At 52.5% G+C, this 26,284-nt stretch overlaps 1 protein-coding gene across 1 annotated transcript; it reads right to left on the bottom strand.

The window, feature by feature from the left end:
* On the bottom strand, window positions 1-21,146 carry LOC128728382 (pituitary homeobox homolog Ptx1). The gene is made up of 5 exons (XM_053822004.1): window positions 21,103-21,146; window positions 18,548-19,140; window positions 9,538-9,672; window positions 9,189-9,475; window positions 1-603 (listed from the first exon to the last, which is right to left on the bottom strand). The coding sequence occupies exons 1-5, from the start codon at window positions 21,144-21,146 to the stop codon at window positions 1-3; spliced, it is 1,662 nt and encodes a 553-aa protein (XP_053677979.1).
* Window positions 21,147-26,284: the final 5,138 nt, after the last annotated feature.

The following is a 26,284-nucleotide window of genomic DNA, read 5'->3' as shown; positions in this document are numbered from 1 at the left end:
TCAGACCGTATCCGTAACACCGGCGTACTGGCACGCGGACAGGCCGGCCGAGTTGGAGCGGGAGACGGGCGAGGAGGCAGAGTACGGGCTGGAAAAGCCGGAAGTGTGCTGTTTCGCCTTCAGCCGCAGCGTCGCGATGCTCGAGCTCATGGCCGTGCAGGGTTCGGCCGCAGCTCGGTGGTGATACATGTACGGATTGGTAGGGGTTGTGTAGGGGCATGGTGTGGGTGAGACGCCGGTAGCACCGGAAGTGCCCGTCAGACCGGTGCCCATGCTGGCGGGCAGCATCGTACCGGTTCCGGCCATTCCAGCCGCCACCGATGATGCCGACGTGTTGAAGCAGTTGATCGAGTTCTGATGGTGGTTTGACGACACGATCGACGTTCCGAGTGGGTTCACTGTCCACGGGAAGGTTTTGGCACCGAGTGGGGATGGCACCTTCGCCCAGTTGTTGTACGTGTAGGACGAGTAGAGTGAGTCGGTGTCTGCGAATGGCTGCACGAATTGTGGTCCGAATCCGTTCTTGAAGTCAGCCGCCGCGATCGCGTTCATCTGGTTTCGTTCTCGCTTGCGCCACTTGGCTCGTCGGTTTTTGAACCATACCTGAAGGAGAAGCGAGATAGCGAGAAGGCCCGAGACGGGAGATTAATTGATTAGTCGCATAACAGGCGCACGGATGGACGGTGTCGGGTTAATGCGACGGTAATTTGACGTTTGGTCGAGCTAGCGTCGAAACAGGGTCGAAATAGGGTCGAGCTCGGTAGCCACGTCGACCCAAAGTGAACCATACCCCGTTTAGCGTGGTTCCCTCGTACTGCAGCCGTTCAAAACGAACTCCCCAGCCACACCAAGGCATGCATGTCCTTTCCGTTTCATCCCTTCGCACAACGAACCCAACCCCAATATGGAAATGCGATTTCTGACGACAGTGCAATCATCCGGCTGCCTCGCTTCCCAATCCACGGCCCCACGACCGACGAGGCGTATGATTAGGAAGCGCTGTGTTTTCATCCTCGTCGGCCGTTTCGCCGGGCCGGAAATTTATGCATCATGCAAGAGCATATGTGAAAAGCCTACCCACCCCGGGGAGGCCCGCTACACGTTTATCCCGCCGTTCGGCAAGGTTTTAGCGGCATAAAAGCCGGCGAGTATCGGCCGGCCTGTCACCGCACACCGGTTCGTATGTGTGCGAAAGCCATCTGCAGTGAAATCCTCTACGTTCGGTTAACATAATCCCTTGGAAATACCTATTTTACTGCTGCCCGCCCGATGCCAACTATTCCGCCGGTGATCCCCACCGTGCCTGTGCCTGTGCCTGTGCCTGTGCCTTTGCTGGTTCGTGGGCGTCTCCGCACGGATAGATAAAAATTAGGGGATTTGTTTCTATTAGTGGATTTATGTATTATTATGGAAAATAACTCGCAACGCAGCCTTTTGTTTCTTTACATTATTGATATGCGTGCGCGCGCGCGCGTGCGTGGGTGTTTGCGTGCGTGTGGGTGGCTGAAAATTTGGCGGTGCCCGTTCGATTCGGCGCCGAGCGGTGTTTTCCACGGTCCAAGGACGTTATACGGGGACTGCAATGGCCGCATCCGGAGGGTGGCTTGTTCAAGATGGCACAACACCGGAAGTGTGACATCACGCTGGCGAAGAAGCCAAACTAAGCATCGAAGCGAGGAAGCTCGATCGAGCACACTCGGGCGGAAAATAAAAATTGTGACTTTTCCCGCGCAAAACTCCGCTCCCCAGGACGAGCTCACAAATCACACAACAGGTCCGGCCGAGGGAGTGGCCGCGGTTCCTAACGGACGAGCTAACGCTCCGTCGGTATGCCCCGAGATTAAACTCTCGTTAACTTTAATCGACTTTCATGCACCGCCAAAGTAAATCAACTTCGGGCCGAAGGATGCGCTTTTAGTTGCGCCTATTTAACCGCACGTGTCAGGGCTTCCTCGGCGAGCTTTTGTTTGCCGAACGGATTATGCGCGTAATCCTTGGTCATGATTAACGATTTCGTTACCTATGAGCGGGGCCCGGCCGGGAGCGTGCACGCCGGCGGGGTTCGGTTTTTTTTTGTTGGTGTCCCGAAGGGGACCTCGACGAGCCGGAAAAGAAAATAACCAACCCCAGGCGAGGGTCAGGAAATGGTGGAAAATTGGATGCGTTTCATTTCCTTACGCGTAGCATTATGTGACGTTTCTTTTCTCTCTCTCTCTCTCTCTCTCTCTCTCTCTCTCTGTCTCCTTCTTCGGTCTCTCTATCATTCGTTTCGTTCGGGCCTACCGACGGGATGGTCGGAATTTTCCATTTTCCAACCGACGGCGTGCTGCGCGTGCACGCGGACATGGGAAAACCTCTCGCGCGCGATTTATTTATACACCCGGGTGGTGCGGGCTGGTTTTTCCCCCGCTCGTGCGGAAATGTATCGTTGATGAGGCGTATAATGAGGCGTAGAATCAATAGAGGCGGCCACAGGGTGAACCAAGCGGGCGCACATTTGCCGCCGGGCGGCAATTGAAATTCGTTTCGGAACCGCTGGTAGGGCCACACGGCGACCGTCGGTGTGCAGGGCTGCGCGTGCCAATTGGATGCGAGTGAGCATCGAGGCTGGAAGGAATCAACCATCGCTAATGTCTTAATTTAGGAACGAAAAATTGCCAAGTTTTTTTCTTCTTTCTTTCCCATTTTCTTCCCACCCGAACCGCGCAAAAGCGGATGGCGCCATTTGCAAAACGCCCCCATCACCCTAGAACGCCCTTTGGCAAAAGCAAACAGCGGCAAAAAAGGGAAAAAAAGAATAGAACCATATATCAAACGGCACCACCAAGTGGAGCAACATTCACCGAGGGCTCCCAAAACCCACAGGGGCCGTTTAATGTGGCATTAGTTGATTGTTGCTGGTTTCGCTCGGGTGGAAAATGATTTTCCCGGTTTGCATATGATTAATCGTTCCGTCTCGCGACGGCACGAGAGAAAACGCAGATAGCAGCGCTCGCGAAACCCAAGAAAACCATCCAGCGCGGTGTCTCTGGTGCTCTTAATCTGCCTCATTTTGACGGCGTCAATCGACTGACGTTGACGAGACGCTCGACAGTCGACATGAAGCGGTGGGAAGATATAAAATTAAGTCGCACGTCGACGGTAGCGGTTGCTATATTTGAGATGTTGCTCACATACGTTTGGGTTTGGGAAACGTCAAAGTCACAGTCCTGGCTGGTTCGTGGCCGTGCGTGAAAAACGGATAATTTACGATGCACCTTTGGCTGCCGAAACGACAGCCCATCCGCGGGGCCAGAACAGAGGCGAGAACAGAAAAAAAAACATTGTCAACCGTTATCGCGTCGGGCGCGTTGTTGAGATAATCACATTGTTGTGCGGGAGTAATTGTCGTACATCGCCGTGCCCAGGGGGCTCTCGAGTGGGACCGATGCACTTGAACTTTGCATCCTTGCGCCTTTCGGCCGGCACCGGCTCGAGTGTTGTCGCGAATTTTATGTTTTTTCGCGTACGTGACAGTGCTGTTGATGGTTGTTGCCTGGCAGTGCGCGCTGGTGGGCTTTTACGGGCGTGGAATGCATCGTCTCGCTAACGAGTGGGTGCACTTGACCGATTTATCGGGCCTGTTTCGGTGGTCTCAATCAATAAAGCAAAGCCAAACGGGACACGTCCGCAGTGTGATGGCCCATTCGATCGGCTTAACGGCTTCAGGTGGAGCGTCTTCGAGTTCTGGGCGAAGATCAGCAGACAAAGCTGAGCCTGCTAGGGGTGAGCGCTAAGTGGCGGTACTTGCTACAAGGGCTTCCCATTCGAGATGCAGTTTCCGTGGGGAAATTCGAGACCCACCTTCACCACCGTCACCACATTATCGCAAATCGAACCTCCGAACTCGAAAAGGCAAATGGATGACCTGCGGCTAATCTTCCCAAGCCGTTATGATCATCCCATAAGTTGATGACCCATAATTAATTTGTCCGGGGGTTGCCGCAATGCCCCATCAATCTACCACCCGTCGGCTTCCCATGTGTACGTGTGTGTGTGTGCGTGTGTGTGTGTTTGTGTCCATTTTTCCTCACTTCTCTTTCCTTTCTCGCACGCTCGTTTTCCAGCGCTTGTATCTGGCCACCAACAAACCCGCGAGATCCACCCGGCAGACAGTTGATAGCACGCGGTTCAGATTACACCCGATCGGTTTTCAGGAACTGCGAACCGACAATCTGAAGCGGCGGCAACACGGACCCTTTGGTGGGCAAACAACATTTCGACATTGCAGCGGCTACCGAATTGATAACGCCACCGCTGCCAGTTTCAGGAAGCGTGGAAAGGGCCCCAAAAAATGGGGCCTATCTTTTTGGCCACCGAAGGTGCGCTCCGATAACGCTCCAACCAGAAGGCTCCGTGTGTGTGGGTTTGTGTGTGTATGCACTCACAGGGCGCGAGTTGGTGCCACCGGCGTCCGGAACCCGACGGGGTAATTATCTGTTTGACGCCTCCTGCGGGCGTCATCTTTCGACCAAAGTCCCAGCTCATAAATCCGTGCTCATAATTCGATCCCCACCCGAACACACGCAGTCACTCTGTCCACACACACACACACACACACGCACATTTCAATCACTCGCCGATATTCGATGTGCGCGGGTTTGGCGTTATCATCAAAAAAGTAAAGCCGCCTCATATTCGATATGTTATCACGCGCAAATACTAATAATCGCCGAGAAATAAACTTCCCGCCAAGGGGTGAGTTACGGCAGCGGGGTAGGTTGTGGGTTGAGGGTTGGAGGGGTGAGCTAAAAAAAATAAAACAGCAAAGGTGTTGTCCGTTTGCCACGGCATCGCTCGAAAGGAAGTTGGTGTTGATATTGAAGATTTATTTTCGACCACTCGAATCGTTCCGATGACACAGCATCGAAGCGCATCCTGAGAGGCGGAAAGTTCCCGTTGCAAAACCACCAGAAAGGGCTGAAAAAGGACTTTCTTCACACAGCGGATTGGCCTTACAATCATAATCGGTACATCTCGACGTCAAACGACAATAAATAATGGGGCTTTCACTCCTTTCCCAGCACAATGTCGAATGTCCACTCAAACACACTCACACAAGAGCTCTGCACAATTGTGTGAACAATAAACTACCGGGCCAACACATCAACAAGTTTTCCCCGGATTTTCCCCCGGCCAGCGGGTACTCGAGTGCACATTTGCCACCGGGCGATGTTGCGAAATTGTGAACCACTGCTGAAACCCCGTCCAGAGCGAATCCGATGGAGCGAAAGCCATAAAAGCAGCACGATAAATTAAATATTGCGCTTGCCGTGCCATGCAACTGCCCTTTCGAAGGTCCATCGGTGGGTCCTGGCCACGGAGGGTTTTTTGTTTTGTGCAACACTGACTGATAGTCTTCATAACTATGTTCCCAACTCGTATGCTACCGTCGGTTTGCACCCGGTCGTGGAATTCTCGTCTAACGACCGTACCAACTACTGCCTGCACCACCAGCAGTTGCAGCTAGAGACACCGACACCGACGGCCGGATAGAGTGGAAAAACCACCGCCATTCCGATGATTGTTGGGAAATCGAACCAAGATTAACGACGGTGGCACTACAGCTGAATGGACCGTCGATGTGAATGCCAATGCTGGTGGTTTTCTGCTGGCCACAAGACATTTCCATTTCCCATTCAACCCTGTCAGGTGTGTTAATGGCTCGGTGGAGTGTTTTCCCGCTGCACACGCTGCATCGCTTTTCCGGTTCCGGTCGACGATTTATAAGGACGATAATCTTCGACCGCCCGGGTCAGTTTCTTTGTTTCCACCTACGCGGGAGTTGCGTGTTTATCGTTCACGTATCCCGTTTTTTTTTTGCGCACAAAAAGGGTGCTCGAACGGTGCAGCAGGACCACCGGTGCACTAAAGGCCGCTTTAACGAATGACTACTGGTTGTGCGAGGTTACACGTTTGTTGGGCGGCTTTTCCATTTCCACCGGATCGGGCACGATCCGATGTTGGGCCCCTTTTTTTTCGCCTCCCAGGCCCGAGATGAATCAAAGATGGTACTTTGTCAGTGGTAAGAAAACCGGAATACCAAATCAAATAACGACCCAAGTGTGTGTGTGTGTGTGTGCGCGTACGTGTGTGCGTACGTGTGCGGTTCGCAAAACTGCAATGCATATGGAATGGAGCGGCGACGTGAGCTGGTGGTAATCCCTCGTAGATTTATTGTGTGATTAAGCCAGGATTACCGGCTAAAACCCATCTCTAAGGACTCGGTATGTTTTGCATGTACATCTTCGCTTTATATGATGTTTATTTATATGTTTCCTCGTTATGAGTCTAAATAACATCGCCGATAAGTAGTCTCCGGCGTCGGCCCGTGGGGCAGGAGAGTAAAATATCTATTTTGAAGCATTACATGCTACCCGCAGGGCGCACGATGCTCGCCTGTAACACTCCACCGAGCCGGACCAGCTCGCTGTAAATCAGCCAGCCACCGGTAGCGAGAGAAAAAGCGACCCACCCGTGCACTCGTGGGGTGGAGATAAAATAATAATGAGCCGCCCCCGAGATGGCCACCGCCCGATTGGGTCGAGTGTGTGCTTCAAGCGAACAAAGGGCCGACGGTAAATTTTGCAACAATTAAGACAATCCGCAAAGCACTGGCCCCCGGAGCTGGTGTGCTATATCCTTGATCCTTGGCAGGCAGGAAACAGGACCACGTACCACGTACATACACCCGAGTGGGCAGTATGTACGGTTTGCGGCACGTTCGGACACACATGGAATAGAAAGTAGTCCTGTAAATAGGTACACAAGGCTGGCATACTCCACGATTTTGCACATAAAGCTGCGAGCTCGCAGAAACCCAAGCCTACAAGTTGCCCGTTTAGCAGCGGGAGTTGGTTTCTTTCCGTTCGCTTCTTGCTCGAGCAACGTCTACGGTTTGGGGCGATAAATCATTGCTCCGTGCCACACACACACATACACACACATACGCGCGTGGAACGCATCGTTTGCTGGCATTTCGGAGATTTAGCGACGGAATCTGAAGAAACTATTACAATTACTGTTTCTTGTGCACCGAACGTTGGCGCTCGGGAGGAAATAAACAAAAAAAAACCAGAACGAAGCATTCCGAAACGCTCGGGCAGGATGTGAGGGGTGGAAAAAAGAAAGCCAATGTCCTCCGGCCGTCGTCCTCGGCAGCGCTTGGCTCGATAAACGGCACAACAATACCATAATTCATGAGATACAGGTGCAGTCGGTAGAAAGTAATTAAAATCATTCTCGTGTCATTCTCGATCTCGATCTGTTCGTGCGGCTTCTGCCCGTGGGCATCCCTCTCCCACCACGCACAACCCCACCATCCCCACCCACCCCCACAGTCCGCCCTCGAGCAGGCATTCTTAAAGTGTCCCGGTAGATGATCAAAAACGATAAAGGCAGCGCAATCCTGCAGAAAAAGATACATTGAATAAACTGCCATAAATTTCACACCCCGCATATATCATGCGGAACACCGGATGAATAATGGCCATAAACCTCTTATTATTAAACACATCACGGTGGCGGCTCGGTGGGGTGGATCGATAAGGGAGGCATAGGGTGGCACAGGGCGACACAGGGTGGCAGGTTTAAGGTGTCGTAATGGCGGCGGCAGCCCGCCGAGGAGCCTGCGAGAGGGCCACACTTTGACAACGGTAAACGGCTGCCATCTTGCCGCTTGCCGGTAGGGCGTGCTGATGACGAAACGCAAGGGCAGGGCAATGATTTATTTGCCCGAGCCGTGGTTGAGTCGAATTCAAGTTTACTTGCCGAGATAATTAATACATTTATGTACCCGCCACGTGCTACTTCCGGTGTCTGGGGTGGGTGGTGGCATGCGACAAGGGAAGAAAGAAAAGAGTGCGCCCAGCCACCCACGGTGGTGCAGGTGGAAAAACCGAGATTTCACCACCCGTGTGCGTGCGTCGGTGTGAGTGCGAAAAGTTTCGAAGCCCTTCCGGGCGCGAGGGATTGTTTCTTTTTAATCACGCTAAAACGAAAATTAAGACGTACCCTCCCCCGTACGGGCGGGGTTGGGGGTCGGGAAAATCGATCGGCCAATAAAATGCGCCACCACCCGGCGCGACAAAAACACCCGAACCCTGGTCGGAACCCTGGCATGGAAAAGCATAAGTTTTTCCGGCGTCGCGCGACCATCTGCATACCGAACCGGTAAGGGATGAAACCTCGGCGAACCCTCGGTGTCCTTTCCGGGGGCCGAAAGAAAAGAAAAAAAAGGGGCCAGATTATCTGTCGCCTCCCCGCTGCGGCTAATGGGATAAGATAGTTATGAAAAATCCCCCCTTGTTTTTGGGCGTCGTGGGCCGCACCGTGGGTGGGGTTGGGCTTCCCGCTGGTGCGGAATGACGCACAAAATAAACCATCGGGACGCGATCGCGAAGTGTCGCATAAAATTACGCAGTTTTATTGCCTTCCAGGGCGGCAAACAACAGGGCAGCAAAAAAGAAAGGGACCGAAAATCCCCGGCCGGCCTTTTTGCGGGAAAAAAGGGGGAAAAACCTGGCCGATTTTAAAACACTGAACCGCCCAAAAGAGTGGGAAGGGCCGGCGAGGTGGTGGTTGGAGGAGAGAGGGCTATCAGGATGCTACCGCGCGCCCAGGGGTTTCCAGTTGGCAAACAGCAAAATTAACAAATGCATTGACCTGCCGCGCAAAGGTTTTCCCGCCGAACGGGGGCGGAAACCACGGTGATGCGGGAGAAAGGACGAAAAAAAAAACAAGAGAACAAAAAGCCCACCCCAACCAGCGAGGGGTTGAAACAGAAGGGTGCGTTTGGTTTCATTATGGTAATAATAATAAAACTATTACACAAAACGTTTGTCACATTACCGCGGTGCTAGGGCTCGGAAAAGCGGCAGCGTGGAAAAGGCGTTGCCGGGAAAGCGAGTGTCGGAAAAACGAGAACCCTCGCAGGGTTGTATTTTCCCGGTTGCTTCCTCCCGCTTCTTCCCTCTCTCCCTCCTCCTCCCCCCCCCCCCTCTCTTCCTGACTCGGTCAGTTGTAAGGCCACCCAAACGGGGCATATGTTTCGGTTGGTTGACGTTCTCCGACATCTCCTGCCGTCGGTGACATCGGCCCTGTAACACCTTCACGCGTGCATGCAGGAGATCCCACGCCCCCTTACTCACCCGCACGCGCGCCTCGGTCAGGTTCGTCCACATCGCGATCTCCTCCCGCGTGGACATGTCCGGATAGCGGTTGCGGCTGAACGTCTGCTCGAGCTCGTGCAGCTGTTGTGAGGTGAAGTGCGTCCGCTGGCGTCGCTGGCGTTTGTTTTTCTTATCGTTCTTGGTACCGTCGGTGCCATCCTGCTGGATTGTGGTGCCAGGCGCTCCCGTACCGGTACCGTCCTCATGCGACATACCACTGCTGAGGTTCTCGGTCTTTACCGAAGTTTCGTTGATGCATCGGGACACTGTTGGAGTGGCAGGTGTTAGTGGTGAAGACCGTTACCCGAGTGCGGTTCTCTTTACTTACCGTCATTTTTTCGATCCCGAGAGCTCCGGTTGCGAGGCGAGGACGCCTGGAAGCCCATCTGCGTGTGGTCAATACTGCTAACGGACGTCATTACACCGTGACTGTTTTCCCGGAAGTCGCCTGTCTCGGCCCACACTAAGGAGAGAAAGAAATGTGGAATGAGATGACGTGGACTTGTAGCATCATCTAGTGTACATCTCCAGAATTTGGAGGTCTTCATTGTATTTATTGTTACCCGCTAAATTCGGTCATGTTCGTGTGGAAAACAACCTCAGATTGAGCGCAACAAAAAACCCAAAAACTCATCAGAAACCAACCACTGCAATTCCATGCAATGGCAAGAGATAATCAGAGTTCACCCTCACGACCAATTCCATAGCAACCCCGATCAAGTCCTCGACGGGGTCGTCTACCGAGCAACAGGAAAAGGGGTGTTAAAATATCAATATAATTTATCGATAGTTGTATCGGGTTCCGAGGTCGCACATAACTTATGTGCTCCGCAGTGCGCTGCTGCGCATATGGACGCGAGTTTCCTCGAGCCAGTTGGTTTTTGTTAGCACCTATTTATGAGCCCTCACACACATACACGAGTCGTCTGTGAGGACGACAGACGGGAGATTAATTGCCGAGAAATGTGTGCATTTTTTTCCCCATTTCCTTTACCGAGCTGCTGCCAGTGATTGGCTTGCCGTTTGGCGTGGAAGAACTTCACCGGCACGGTTTTGAGGATCCGCTTGGCAGAAGTATCGGACGACTCACACGCGAACGGCTCACAGCAAGTGGCGTTGGTTGCGTCCGAGTCTGAAACCAAGGCGAAAAACCAAACGCCGGAAAGCGCACGCTGCCGTGAAGATGCCCGGTTCCGCTCGGATTACTCCCAGTTCCTGGCCGGTTGGACGAAGCATCCGAGCCACAGGGAAACGAAAGCCAGACGCAGCAACTTGACGTTCAACTCGGAAAAGTGCCTCCGGACGCGCTACCCGAAGACGATACGCCGGAACGGACCGGAGACCGGCGGGTTTCGAAACATGATACGGCCCTGAAGGGCTCGCACGCTACTTTGGGTCTGGTTGGCCGCCGGCGTGACGGATCGGAGGAAAATTAGCCGTCATTTAACACTTGCTCGGAATGCTTGTTCTCGGAATGGTGGAATGCACCGGTGCGCTGGTTAGTGGATGTAATTTGTAAAACGTGCCGTCTTTCGAAGGGGGAAAAGTGCAGGAAAATCGAAAAAAAAAAACAAAATCACGCACGCATCAACATCCGACGGCACGAGGGCGAGCTTTTCCCGTACCTATAAGATCCTTTGAGAGTGAGTTTTCCTTCATTTTCCGACCCGAAACGGCCCAACAATATACGTATAGATGTGCATCAGCGCAGGTATGGATACGAAACAATCCTTGGTCGTGTGCGTGCGTGTGTGTCGGTGCATCCCCGCCCCGGGGGGATGATTCACGTCGAGTTCGTGCGCGCGCGCATCCCCTTCTGCTGGGCCGGAACGAGAACGACCAAAAATGGCGCCGCGTGGGAGACAGGAACAGCACCAGCAAACCCGAAGCCTCACACACACACACACACACGCACACACACGCGCCTTAGGCCAGGCCCATTTTCCTGGCCGCGTGTGGTTGAAGGAATCGCGCTTTCGCGTTCTCAAACGCGAAAAAAAAAATAATAAAAAGCCCGCCCCACCAGAGTGCGCCAGTTTTTCCCAAGGAACGTAAGGAACGGGTGCATGCAGATTTTCCCGAGGCGAAAATAAACCGCACACACGTGTGCAGCTCCCCACCCCGATATAGATGTATAAATAAATAAGTTGCTCAAATATGTACAACGGCCCCGCTACCCGCTACCACTGCCCACCCCCGTTTGGCCCCCCCAACCGTTTTCCCCGCGCCATTTATCAATATCGCTCGGGCTGCATGCAGGTTTCGACCTTTTTCCCGGAGGTTAATGCGATGCATGCATGACACCGATTCGAGACAAATTTATTGTTCAGGAAATAGCTCCCGGGGATTTATGAATCCGGCCTGCGGAGCGCCTCCGCCTGCCCGCGAACCGAACAGGGCCGGCAAAAGAAGGAAACCGCGCGGGAAAACATAAAACCACGTCCCGTTTCGACAGTCGAAACAGCGCGCACTAATGCCGCGCTTAGGAAGAGCAGGATTAACCAGGATTAACCAGTGCCTGCGTCTGACTTGCGTTCGCCGCGCTGATGGGAGGCATGGAAAGGTTTAAAAATAGCCGCGCGGAAAAGCCGCCACAGGCCGAGGGCCGGATTTTCGCCCGCTCGAAGCAAAACCCGTCAGAAGGGAAGAATGGGCCCTGTTTTAGAACATCGCACCATCCCACGCCGCAAACACCAGAGCGCATAGTTAATCAAACATCAAACAGGGCCTCACTTATCTCGCGTTTTCCGACCTGCCGTGGCAACAGTGTACAGTGTGCCCTTCGGTTGGCCATCGGGTGCTAGCGAAAAATAAAAAAGAAAAAAGAAAAAAAAAGGAGAAAAAGGGCACCACCTCGGGGCACAATATTTGCGTCGATGCACGCCGTTTATGGCTCCCTGGCTCCGGTGGTGCGCTCCGTCAGCGCGCTATCCGAGATCGGCCCTGTTACCGGGCCGCGTCACGTGGAAACCTGCGCGATTAGCACAACGCCAGACTGCGCTAGTTTCGCACAATAGTTGCGACTTCACCGCGAAGGGCTGGCCGGAATTTATGGCCCTCGGCCGTGCACTTACGACGTTGACGCCCTCGAGTGATCTAAATTGCATTACACCGCGCAAACAAGGGGCGAGCATTACGGACGCGCGTTGGCGACAGCCCGCGGGACGAGGTCTGTTTGGATTCCGATAATCACGTCTCCGGTTGGCGATCTGCGGATGGCGAGACGGACAAAAAAGACGGAGGAAAAAAGGACACCAGCGGGATCACCCTTCGCGGTTGTTGTTTCCTTTGCCCGCTTGATAAGGTCCGCAATGATGACCTAATAAATATGCACCCGCAGACAAATTGCCGGAATCGGGCAATAAAACGTGCGCCCTAAGCCCGCGCCCAGCACCAAGGCAGGGGTGAAACAAAAGAAAGCAAAACAGGAGAGAGAGAGAGAGAGAGAGAGAGAGAGAGAGAGAGAAGAAAAAAAGAGCAGCCAGACGAGAACTAATCTGGCTCATCTGTTTCAATCTTATCTCTCCCCGATCGGGGCACATTTTTCCCCCTTTTAATTTTAAATATGCGACCCGGGCCCGACCGGAACATGTGCGTAATGCATCCTAAGTTATCTCACTTTGATTTCACACTCGAGTGCCCGAAAACATTTGTCTTTGCTGGGGGCCGGAGATTTCCCGGGGAATGCCGCGTTTCGGACAGGATGTGCCCGATTAACGATCAATCACTCGGCAGGGACGCGAAAAAAGGGCCCCGAAAGGGCCGCATTCGTTCGCCGTTAGCGAAACCGGTGTGTGTGTGTGTGTGTGTGTGTGTGTGTGTGTTTGTGTGTGTGCCGGTGCGCATTTATTAACTTGCACAGTTGCGCTTTTTTTTGTTGTTGTTGCTTCTTTTCCTCCATCACCTTCGGTGGCTTGATTTCGATTTTGTTTCTCGTTTGTTTTGCGCGGCATCCCTGGGACAGCAGGGACAGGTTGTTTTGTGTGGCCTCGTAAGGGGCTGAAACGGGCCAGCCGGTCGGGAAAATGATAATTTTATAGCAAAACGAAGCTGAGGTTTTTCTCCCGTCGCGCCTAGGGGTGGCGCACCCCTTCCCAAGGGGGGTGGGGGAGGGGGGTGGAGGGAGAAAAGCGCAAATAAGGGATGAACCGAGTCGGGTGAGGAAACCCACAAAAACAGGGGGCGCCCGGTGGCAAGAAAATCGCCAGATAATGATTATGCGATTTTGTCACCGGCCGGGTTTTTCCGGGCGGGGGTTTTTCGTCCCTTCGCGCGCACACGCCGGTGCTATCGGAAAAATAGAAAACAATAAGCCATATGGGACCAATTTAATGGTCAAATGAATTTATGTGGTTGCCTCGCGCGCATCCTCCACAGCAGCCCGACTTAAGGGAAAAAGGGAAAAAGGGCGCATTGTTTGTTTGACTTGCGGGCGAGCGTGTGTGTGTGTGTGCGTGTGTGGCCGCACACCAGAAGGTAATGGTAATCAAAACCATCGCGTTTAGAGCGTGTTTTTGCGTTAGCTTCGCGAGAAGGGCTTTATCCCTTTTTGGTTGGGTGTACTAACCAGCCCGGATAAAGGGCTACGAAGCGTTCGAGCCGCCTGTAAATCACCAAGGACCTTCTCCGCGAGCTGCAAAACCACACCGAGAGTCGAGTGGCTTCGTTGGCGAACGACAAATCATACCGTTAATAGCGGGACCAGGACCTAGGCTGCTGATGTTCTAGAGGTTGGCCTGAAATAGGACCCCGAGACAGAGCGGCTTCCACCTGACGGTTCGCTTTTCCGTTGGCCCTGGCTGGCCCCGGCTGGCCCCGTAGTTGCATCCTCACCAAACCGTCATCCGGAGCACCGTTTGGATGTGCAGTCTCCCATGAAATCCCAGCTTCCTGTGGCAAGAACGGCGGAAAAGCACGCGCGTCCGGAGAAAACGGCACAACGGCAAAAGACGTCCGATACGCCCGATAAACCCCCGGGAAAGCGTGGGAGGCAAGAGTGCAGCAAAAACAACAGAAGGAAGGAGACAAAAAAAGCAAGCAAGAAAAACACCCCCGAAAAAACCACGCGCCCTCGGAAAAGTGTGTATTCAAATCACACCCCGGGTGTGTTGTTGCGTGGTTTTTTTTGTATTTTATTTTCCGTCACTACCATCGAAGCGTGGCCATTTTGGGCCAGCATCCGGACGTTCTTTTGAACGTTTCCGGTCGAAGGACCGACGGCAAGGGTTCACGTTCCCGGAGCGTGGGGTTGCTCCATCGCCGATATTAAGGATGCAGCAAGCCTCGGGTCTCTCCCTCCGAGCGGCGTAATGTGTCTTCATAAATCTCAATTTTAACATCATCTAAAGCTCCTTTCATTACATTCACTCCCCGTGGCCCTTGACACGTCCCAGCGAACGACACGTTCGTCATCGGTCGGGGTTGCGAGCCGGATTCCAGAATCGGTGCCGATCGGTTGGGTCCGAAGGACCAGACGGAGGAGATAATAAAACAGCAGGGCAGCTGAATGGATGGGGCGAGATCCTTACGGTACGTGCAGGGACGAATGGAGCCCAGGATCGATAAAGCGAGCTGCTCGAGCAAAGGGACACACTCACCCACACACCCACACAAAAAAGAACCAACCACCGACCAACGGAAACCACTGGATAACGGAGATGACGGAGATGATAAGGGTTCATGATTTCGCCATGATGCCGTTGATGACCTTGATCATCGGCGTTCGAAGGCGTATTGATTTTCCGCGTCGCACCGTTTTGGAGGCAGCTACGACACCCCATAAGACGTATGTTTATGCTGTAGTTATGAAAATGTGCTCCACACGTACGTTTCCTTCCCAAAGGGACTGACTTCTCTTACGGCGAAGAGCTTCACTTGGGTCATTTGGGAGGTATTCGTCACGTTTTCCGCCCTAGATTGGTGTGAAGTGACCCGAACTGGAAATGACCATCCCATCACACTGATGAGCCAATGGACTTGTTTCAGAATTTCGACTTCATCTCAAAAATGAGCCCCATTGGGGGATGCTGTCTTTAAATTCAACAAGCGATCTCCGATAGCGTGTCGTTTTTCGCTTGTTCACAGATGTTCCCATTCCAGGCGTTACTCGAGACAAACAGCCAGCAGGACAGCTAGTTATCACCGATCGATCCTTACCCGGCCGTGGCGAAACGTAGCTTCTGTGAGCTGAAAAACTGCTACCACAAACGCAGCCAAAGGGCAGAAGTCAAAACGAGGCCCTCCAACGACCCATTCTGACCCCCAGGGAATTAGCCACAAGCCCCGGGAAGGACGTGGTGTTCGCGTTCGTGAAGCGTTTAACATGTTTGTCTACAACGCAACAAGCGCGCCATCAAAAACACGATGTTGATGGGACGCCAAGCTGCGCACTGAACGACTTGTCGCAATGTCTCGCAATCCCGTGTCAACGGGGTTTCCACCATTTTTGGGGTGTGATGGGGCGAAAAAAAAAAAGGAATCCCCAAAGTGCGCGAGAGATCCGTGTCTGTCAGAGGCGCAACTACTCGGCGGGAAAGATGACGGCACCGGTTTCTACGCAATTTGCAAAAACAGGAACATCACCATCGATGGTCCCAATTTGCTTCCTGAGCTTCGAACGAACCTCGAGTTGCCCACGAGTTGCACACGCTGGCAGGGATTTTCCCGACCACGGGCTTGGCTTCCCATTTTGTTTGGCTTTTTTTGCTTTCGTTTTTGCACCCATTTTGCATCCCCGCGGCTTTGGTGTGCCACGAAACAATTAGCTAACCGAGGGATTAACCTCAGCCTCGAGTGTGTGCCAAGGTACGGTGATGCTGCTTCAGCGCTTGATACACCAACACCAGCGTGAGCATCGTCGTCTTTTGGCTTTCTGGCAAAACGGTTTGAGTTTGAAAAATCGAACGCAATATTGGGAAAATTGGACCACTCTTTCCAACGCTTTCGAACCGAACAGCCTCACGTTATCTGACGCTACGGTGCGTCGTCCTGGAAGCGGTGCGTTTTCTTCTCGCCCTTTTTTTTATCGCCTTCCCAACCGTCGTGGAGGCTGACAGTTCGAAGAATTATAACTTCACCAGCTGGCACTGCGGGGTCTGCAGTCCGCAGCCATCGGCAACTGCAACCGATGTGCGTTGACGAGGCACATTTGCTTGCTACCCTCAAAAATGCACCGCACCGGTACCGATAGGGCTGGGGATTAGCCGGTGTTGTCTTTTCTTGTTGTGTTGTGTTTTTATTGTGCGTGGTTTTTCGCCTCACCGACCGGGCGCGCTTTTCTCGGCCAGATTTTTCTCCACCTCGCACTGCTTTTGTACCTTCGGTAGCATTTTTCTCACTTGTCTCACTCACTCACGCGGTGCGTTTTTCCGGCCCTCAACCGAGCGTGGCGTCGAACGTGTGGAAAACCGGAACATTCCTCCCGCGGCATCGGCCCAAACTGAGGGTCATTGGGGGAAATTTTATAGCGTAGATTATTTTCCCAACCAGTCAATTCGGTGCTGTGTTTTACTAGCTGCAGCCGGCTCGTTCTGGGCTCGTACGGCGTCGTATTTTATGCTTCTTTCACCGCCATTCCGGGCGCGCGTTTTTTTTTCTTTGTTTTTCCTCATCTTCTGCGCGCTCTATCGTTCCCTTTAGCGCGTAGGTCGAGGGATTTTCCGCATTTCTTTCCGGCTCTCTCTCTCTCTCGAACGTTTGTCCGAAGGTTCGCTCGATCCGTGTTTCAAGTCGGCCTTAAGGTTGGCGATAATGGCTCCACAGCTCGTGATGGGAGCCCGGATTTCCACGAAAATGGGAATCGAATTTTCCTCCAGTGAAAATTTAAAGCAAGTACGCCAACCGACGCTCCGGGCGAATCAACTGAGCAAATAAACAGCGACTGGGATAATTGAAATAAATTAATGGCTCGAACCTCGAGCTTCCCTGTTCCCCCTCCCACTCCTTTCCGCTCTTCACCATTCGTCGTATTTCGCTTATCATCTGCCGCCCCTCCCGTCCCCCCCCCCCTCATCCCCCGTCCTCGGCCACAACCGCACACAAGGGCCTCCATCGGGTGCATTATTCACGCTTATCATTATTGGCAAAATGTGTAAACGCTTTACATGCCGCCGTGAAGGGCTGAGAGGGCCGTTCTGGGGGATGCTGCCATGGGAGAGCGAATTTGCATGGCCCAGCTGCTGCGTGGCCCTCGCACGAGCGTCATTTGTCTACGGGGAAAACCCCGTGCTCATCGTGCGTCCCTTCGCCGTCCCTTTGCCGTCCCGTCACGCTCAATCTGCGGTGGTAATTTGTCATTATGATGCGTTCCTTCCCGAGGCGAGCGATAAACGCTCGAGGTCCTCCGAGGTGTCGGTGTCGCTTCCACCGTGACATTCCGGTGGCGCGTATCCACCTTCCCTTTGTGGGGCGGAAGCGTGCGGGAGGCGGGAAAAGCGTGGAAACTCTTCACGGCTAATTGATCACCCTCCGCCGAGAGCCCGAACCCCGGGGCCCGCGCTGTTATTATTTTGAGCCAGAGAATAATCGAGAGGTTTTATTTGAGGTTGAGGATAAACTAGCGAAGGAACAAATGGGGAAAGATTAAAAAAAGATGAATGGGAAGCGCAGGAAAAGCGGCCACGACAAGGCAGCCAAAACCACGGCCGGAAAGGCGCGTCACTTCGATTTGGGCACGAGCGCTTCGAGAAGGTATGTGTGCTCCAAACACACACACACACACACACACACACGCAACACGCAGCGCATCTAAACTTACACCCATCTACTCGTGTCTGATGTAAATCGTGTCACGTTGCGTGTTTAAAAAATAGCGGGCTTTTTTACATCATCACGTGGTGTAGTACATCGATCGGTGTGTTTATACCACTCGATCCAGTGGCTCGCTTCCCATGAGTTTTGCATTTCTGCTCGCATCCAGCAGCTCGGTTTCCATTTCAAACCCGGTCTCGCATTTCACGAAAGGATGCGCGCTTTCCCGACGGACCCTTTTCCACGGCACCCTCCCGAACAGGGCGACCCTTACGCGCGAGGGTTGCGTCCCGCTAATGGTGCGCTATTATGCTATTATGTTTTCGTTCGGATCTAATTTGTTTAATTGTACCGATAGCACGATAACGATTACATCACAATCATGCTGCTCGTCCCCGTCCTCGTCGTCGTTCTCGTCGTCGGGGTGTAGGGTGCGATAGCGACGTTATCGGGGTCGCGGGACGAACAATGGCCAACACTTGTCATCGGACATGCCGTTGATTTCGTCACCCTCTGTGGTACCTCGGAAACCACCGAAAGAAAAAAAAACAGCCCTTCTATAGCCCTTTTAGAGCCCGTTCGGTACTTACGCTTCAGCTTCTCCAGCGGTTCATGCAGCGCCGACGAGTGATGGTGCTGGTGGTGGTGGTGATGGTGATGGTGATGCGCGGACAGGTCAGGAGCGCCATGATGCAGGTGTCCAAGCCCTCCAGTATTGATCCCACCCGGGGACATCAGGCTGGTGATGGCAGACGAAACGCTAACACCGCCACTGACCAGCCCATCATGGAGGCTGTGGTGCGAGTGGGTCCCGTGGTGGGCGGTGGCCCCATGCAGGTGATCCGCCAGCGAACTGTTCGATCCTGGCTCTCCTGCCCCGCTACCACCACTACCGCCACCGCCTCCACTGGCTGAACTTGAACCATTCACGCCCACGAGGTCCTGCAAGCAGAGCCCGGACGAGTCGTTCATCGCGTCCAGACTGGCGGGTGTGGGCCCACCGGACCCACCTCCCCCACCACCCCCGCCACCACCGCCACCTCCCCCGCCCGACCCACCACCCCCGCCGCCACTGCGCTCCATCAAGGGTTGCGGGTAGAGCGAGGACAGCTGGTTATGGCCACCGCCCGGGAAGATGTCCTTGTACGGCCGGAGATAAATCGTCTTGACGGATTTCTGGGTACTGGGGTCACAAAGGGAAGGGCCGCAAAGCGGGCTCGCGTGGCGTGAGCGCCGGTGGGTGGTGCCTGCGGGTGGCCGCGGCCGAGTTTTCCGCGTTCGGTTCCGCGCTCGTTTGGTTCCGGGCCGGACGCAGCTGTCACCTGTGAGAAGGATGAGAAAACAAACGGAAGAACCCGATTAGGATTAGTAAACGGTGCGTGCAGAGCTTCCCGTGAGTTGGGGTTGACATTTGGAAGGTTCCACAAAAAAGGAGGGCATCCGATGGGTGTTCGAGATGCAGCAGAAATTGATTGCAGAACCTCAAAGGATCCTAGGAGCTAGGGCCGAACGATGACTTCAAAAGCCTCCCTTAGAGATCGTGATCACTTCAACTTCAGCTCGGAAGTGTATCAAGCATAGCGATAAGTGAATCGGCAAGAAGACGTCATCTAATGACGTAGCAAACTCCTCAAACACCAGCTCCAACAAAATCACTCCTCAAAATCGCTCCAACTGTACACGTCTTGGTCGCGAGCGAAGAGGTGAAAAAAAGGGAATAAAAATGGCGTGCACTTTCACTTTCTCTCGCGTGTCCTTCCTCCCGAACCTCCCCACCCACGGTGCGCATGCGCCCCAGCCCGGGGCCCACGCTTTATCTCGACCGAGCGCCAAAAATCACCATTTTGTCAACCGAACGATGTCCTTGACAGCGACGCCAGCAGCTCCCCGGATTCGCGTTTGCGTACTTCGTCCGGCCTCCAGTGCCTCTCCCCCGTCTCCTTCGTACCCCCAGCTGTTGCGATCGGGGACGTTTTAAAACTTCTTCCCGGCAAGCCCCTGTTCCCGGCTCCCCGGCCGGGCAGGATCCCATCCCAAGCGGGCAGGATTAAACTTAATTAAAAAATAACTCAATTCGGCCAAAAGTTTAACCATCCGGGTGATGGAAGCCGCTAGCGGCAAGTGGCTCACGGTGTGGCGCACGGACGGCATTAATTTGCAAACCCCAACCACCCTTCGGCAGCCCCTTTCGTAGGCCCTTCGGGGCGCTTTCCATGCGCTCGACGTTATCGCGCCGCAGCAAAAGGGCCGCTCCGGGTGAATGTAATCAAACCAATGGGTTAGGGCGCGTCCGCGGTGGGCATACCCAATGAGCCCGTCCCAGCCCTTAAAGGGCGTTTGGGACGGGGGGAGTGTGCTGTGGGGAAGGGCGCACGGTCGGGCGCGCTGCGTCTTTTGGATGGAATTCGAAAAATATCAACCAACAATCTTAATTCCATTGACAGCGCATCCCTCGGCATCGGCCCTTCGGTCGGTACGAAAACCTGAAGGGCTGAATGCCCGGCAGGAGCTATCGCGAGAAGTGCGACGGCTCCCTTCCATCCTTCCACCTACCTCCCTCTGTCTCACCCCGGAAACGAAACGGCAAGAAATGGCGGCCGTCTGCTGGGGCGTCGGCGTTCAGTTCGGTCTGGATTCTGTTTGAAGTGAATGAGGATTTTCCCCCGAAATGTCAAATGCCAGTCACACGTCGTTCCCCGCTCCATCCCCCCCTCCTCTCCCCTCCCCGTGCCTTCTCTGCCGCCCCGAGTGCGGTTCCGTTTCCCCTATTGCGCTTGCGGGAACGCCACCCCGAGTGTGGGGGGGGATGTTAAATTTTCATTGCAAAAAGCACGCCCAGAGGGAAAACAGGGCGTTGGGAAATCTTCCAGAACATTGCGCCCGAGAAGGGCCCGCCGAGTGGTCCGCCCGTTGGAGGGCGAGTAAATGATCTTGCTCGTTGTATATAGGAGCTATAAATAGCGGACGAATGGGGCCCTGGCCGCTGACGATAAGGGCAGCGAAGGGCAGCCCTTCCCGGGGGTTCGTCGTCTCGCTGCCGGTCGCAGCCCGCCATCACGCTGCATAGAAGCGCAGTTAGTGGCGAACTATTTTCTAAACAAATATATCAACCTGCCCACGGGCAGCTGCGGCTCTCCGTCCTTACCTGAACCATTCGAGCCGTTCTAGCCGTTCGAGCCGTTCGAGCATGGGCGCAATAAAAGCAACTGCAACTGAAGGAGAACTGCCTGCCTTTATCTTATTTATCTAAACACTGCACGTTTGCGTGTGCGTGCGCATCGCGCCCGATTCAGGACGAAAACACGGACGGAAGGGTCGGCACAATCACGACACGATATCTTCCGTTTGCCGTTCGTCGTTCGTCGTTCGCCCCCGCAAAGACGGTTTTGGAGGACTCCCGCACTGAGCCCAGTTGATTGAACAAAAAGATAATTGGATGTGCATTATGCTTTCGTGCCGGGTGCCCCCGAGCAAGGGTGGAAAAACTGCCACCCTCCCCGGCTCTCGTACAGCGGGCGGGTTTTATCGCAATCGCCTTCGCTTTTCTTATTTCTTTTCTTTTTTTTTTTCTTGCGGTCGAACAACGCCAGCAAGGACACGACCGAGGAGTGTAACGAGCGAGCCCTGAGATGGCAGGAGTGGGACATGAAATGGATTACTACGCCCGGGTGAGCCTAGCAGTCGCAGGAGTACGCCGGAACCGGCGGAAACGGAAGGTGATTTAACAATATACATTTGAAAATTCACTGGAAAAATAATAGTTCCCGAAGCGCTGGGACGGTGGAGATGCTCGCTTTTGATGATTGGGGCAGATAATCATGCCCCGTCCAACCGGCGGGTTCATCTGCGCCTTCATCTGCAGCACTTGGGGCGGCTTGCTTCAGTACATAAATTCTATTACCATTGATCGGTTTAGTTTCCTTTCTTTTTTTCCGGTTCTTTGTCGGTTGCTTTTTTGTTTGTCTCTCGACCGTTCGCCATTCGCCGAGAGCACCCGGAGGAGATTTATCCACTAGCGTGTTTTTGACATTCGTTGGAGCGTTTGTAGATACCGAATCATGCGTTTTGGGGAGCGAACAACTGCTAGACACTCGTCTCACGATAGTACTGGCTCATCAACTCATCCGGATCTTGCTTCTTAACGTTTCGGTTAACTCTACGCCATCGATCCAACACATTGCGGCGAGAAAAATAGGCTTCTGGAACGCATTACACGATAAACATGCGATGCAGATGCTTCCTTGAGCGAGTGGAGTTTTCAAAAACTACACAACCAATGGCAACAACGTCTCAGCTCAACCATCAACCATTTCTGCCCCCAGCGGTAGCCATTTCGAGCTTCACTGCCGCTTCAACCCCAATTCATGCTTTCAAAACTCACCCATAAAGGGAAGCATAAATGTCGAGCATTAGATCATCTTCTCGAGCTCGAAATTGCCCAGAAATAGAAATACGGAAGCCCACGCGCGCAGAAGTACCGAAGGGTAGTACAATCACAACAATATGGCCGTGTACTAGCCGGCGGCGCTCGAGGGAGAAAGTTATTGCAACACCCCCATCCAGAAGGTGTCCTGGCTTGCGTCCCGAGCGGCCATAAGCCGCCGTCTTGCGCTGAACAAAAGAAGAAAGATAACCAGGAGAAGAAGAACAAAAAAAAAGGCAGCAACACACGCGCCTTCCAGAAGCAGCCAATGACCAGCAAGGGGTCGAAGCATTCTTCCTTCGAGCGGCGTTCAACCCCACTGTGGCCGTGCGGCCTCACGTAGCAGGGAAAACGAGTCAAAAATATGGCTTATAAAGTTGATAGGATATAGTTTATGGTTATGATCTGTTTTTATTTTCCTCCTTCCCACCGTACACTGTCTTAAAGGATGTGCATGTGTTACGGAGGGGTATTTATGGATGACATATGGAGGAGTAAAGTTGAGCTGCTAGTCCTGCCAGCAAATTTTGGCATCGGTTTTGGCCGACCAGACCCGCCATCTTCCAGCAGGGAAGCCCATATATATACGTGAACGTATACGTATATATTTCCCGCTCAGTTTTCTCCCCACTTTCCGGCCCGTCGCGGCCATGCGAGGTCTGCACTCGAGTCCCAGGCCCCAAGGAGTGCCGGGTCGTACCATCACGAATGGCTCATTTAGTATGGAAAGAAGCGGTAAAAACGATAAAATGTTGAACGAGCCTACTGCCGGTTGGTGTGATGTACTCTTTTTCTTCTCCTGCATCTCCTGAGTTATAGGCCAGTGCTCCACGCCGTTAGATGTATGTCGACAGTTCCAAGGACGCTGTTCCATCATCCGAGCGGCCCATTTCGGCCGGTTCGAGCCTTGGCAGTAGTGGAAAAGTTTGTTGGGCCATTTCGGGCAATTACGCTTCTTTTTTTACAAGGGCATCGCCATGGTAATGAAATAAAATATACTAAATCAACCTTCTTGTCGGCTTGGGCGTAGGAATCCGTGCGCCCATGGCGTTGTAGGCTCCAAGTCGCTCCAAGTCGCTCCAAGTTATAGGATGGATTATTGCTACAGAAAAGTGTAAATCTTGTTGAAATTTTGTGGCATACCATCATTACGTGGCGAGGTTACGGAGGCGTAGTTTTTAGTCCACGCAAACCGACGAGCTGCGTAATTTGAAATTCGTCTTTTTTCGTCTCGCTTTTTTTTACGCTAATTGAATGACAGAATTGAAGTGGAGCCGCACAAGGGTCTCAATCTTATGGTTTCGTCAATGTGGCGCTCATGGCGTATAATGAAGTGAGTCCGTGGAATTTTATGTCTTTTCAAGCTGAATTAATATTCTTGCCACAATTCCTGTTGCAGTAAAGAAATGCCGCTGTGTGTGCTTGGCATTGTCACACGAAATTATTCATATACCTGCAATGCTTGAAAATATTTTTGAAAAAATACCCAACGCATGCTTCATAAAGACGCCTAAAAATATATCAACTTACAGTAATAGTTGCTTTTTGTGAATTTATATTTGTTGTTATGTTCAGCTTTGTTCCTATCAGATCGACGGCTTCTTGAACCTTTAAGCACGTTTGAAAACATTATTTTTAAACGTAAAACAATCGTATTAATAAGCGACATAAGGGCAATCAATCGCTGAATTCACGAAACAATCAATCGCTGAAAACTCACGAAAGTATTTGAAATTATTTATCAGTATCAGAATAACATTTCATCGTAATTCAATGAGACCTACGACCTCAAATATCTGTTCAAGACGGAGAGTGTACACAACGTTAGCAACAATTGTAAGATAATTCAGTAGAAACATGAAACCCAAGAGTGATGTTGTAGATATGAAACATGATCCAGTATCTTCGTATCGTGGCAGTGCTTTCAAAACTAATCGTCATCAAATTCACATCATTCACCTTAAAGGATGTCAACCACAGCTTCGCGGTATCATCTTCAAAAGGGTGCACTCGATAAAACAATTTTACAGATCTCAGCACAGAAAAAACGTCTTCTTCCGTCGGTCACAACACACCGCACTGAGACTTTGGCACAAATTAAATTTTCATGAATTCTTAAGCATCCACTCTCAAAACACCGTGAAGCTGTTCGAACGTTACGGAATCGAAATATCATCGAAACAAACTGACACCAGATAAACTGTTGTTACGATGGTTCGATCCACCTATCGATGAAGTGTTCACCTTGCACGGCAGAACCACGGGATCAAGGTGGTCACGAAGGGCCACGAAGGGCCCACCATCAGTTGCATCGCGACAAAACGCGCCCGTTGCCACCAGACAACACCGCCGTTGTTCGGAAGTGATCGAACAAGTTGTTCGACCGATGTCATCACCGACCAGGCCGCCACTTGAGCTAGTGATAATATGGAACTTGAGCCATCCGGCCCTGATAGTGGAGTCACTGAAGTGGAGCCCTTCGAGACACCCAAGAACGACTTTTGGGGAGCTGTATGCAGCCAAACGAGCCTCAACAGATCTCTCAAACTCACTCGATGCAACGATCAACGTTACAAAGCGAGCCAAAAAGCGGGTTGCATTACAGCGTTGTAACGGATCATGACACAGCCGATGGTAACTGTCCCTTTTTCACACGCCCATCTTCCCTTCCAGCAGCTGGCACCATCGATCGGATCGGTAGCGAAATAAAATAAAATAAAATAAAGTAAAATAAAATAAAAAAGGCACGACATCAGGTAAAATAACAAACGCAACTCCGCCAAGGCAGCGCTCGGAAGGGCTTATCTTATCGGGCGCTTCCCGCTATCGGAGGCCCAAGATTCGTTTGTGTAGCGTGCTTAGCTAGACAAAGTCAACCGACCGCCGACGGGAGGCTAAACGGGCATGATACGGAGCCGTGCGCCAGATTTGGTGCGCCAGAGGGTTGGAAAATGCGCCCGGTGAGTTAGATGGAGTAAGGAATTACGTGTTAAAAATGCATTCCGTACATCAACGTCATCCCTTTTTGCGCTCGTCTCTATTCCAACTCCAACCAATCGCTCTAGAGCGTCCAGAACATCCAGCGATCGATATTGAGACACGTTTGACATTTAAAAAGGCGTATTCCAGAAGCTGACTCCAAACACCCCATAATAGGGGGTTTGTTACCATCAACAAACAAATCAAACGCGGAACTCGCGGCTCGTTGAGTTTGACAGACCCCAAAAACTAGCGATGTCACAAAACCGGTAGCTGGCTGAGAGGGTTTTTTTTGTTGTTGTTATCTTTACAACTCGATTCCCGAAGCGCACTAGGTGGAGGGACACATTTTACCCGTTAATTTATTTGTCAGCCCCAGCCCTAAGGCTCGTCGCCACCGCCGGTTCGTCGCTCCATCATTCCCCGGTGGGAGAGGACCGGGCAAATATTGATTCACGTTGTGTTATCAAACATTACCCCTGAGATCTGTACACTATTTGTGTTTTCTCGCATGCCCGCATGTTCGAACATGCAGTTCGGGCCACCGGCTGGGAGGATGCACTCTGGGGAGTTGTGCCTGGGTACACTGACCGGGCAGGCGCCAGTCTGCACACAGTGTGGCGGTCCAACGGCCTGGGAGATAACGATATCTGGCTGCTCAGATTAGCGCGTAGAGTGCGTTTGACCTGCATCACCCTTTTGGGGGAGGTGTTTTGCACCCGCAAGTCCGCTAATTTGCTATCCATCGCGGTCAATGCACAACGTTTTGATATCGTTGTGGGATGAGCCATCATCTTTTTGTGAAGCCTACTCTACTTTTGATGTGAGTTTTTTAGAGGATTTGATTTGATATGCGAAGTGGTGCAAATCACTGTTTGTGTGATTAAACCATTGATCCTTGCTAAATGGGTAAGGATCTGGATGT

Source organism: Anopheles nili, chromosome X (genome assembly GCF_943737925.1).
Source record: "Anopheles nili chromosome X, idAnoNiliSN_F5_01, whole genome shotgun sequence".
NCBI lineage: Eukaryota > Metazoa > Arthropoda > Insecta > Diptera > Culicidae > Anopheles > Anopheles nili.
The sequence above is the reverse complement of the archived record's forward strand: the minus strand, read 5'-3'. Positions and strand labels throughout refer to the sequence as shown.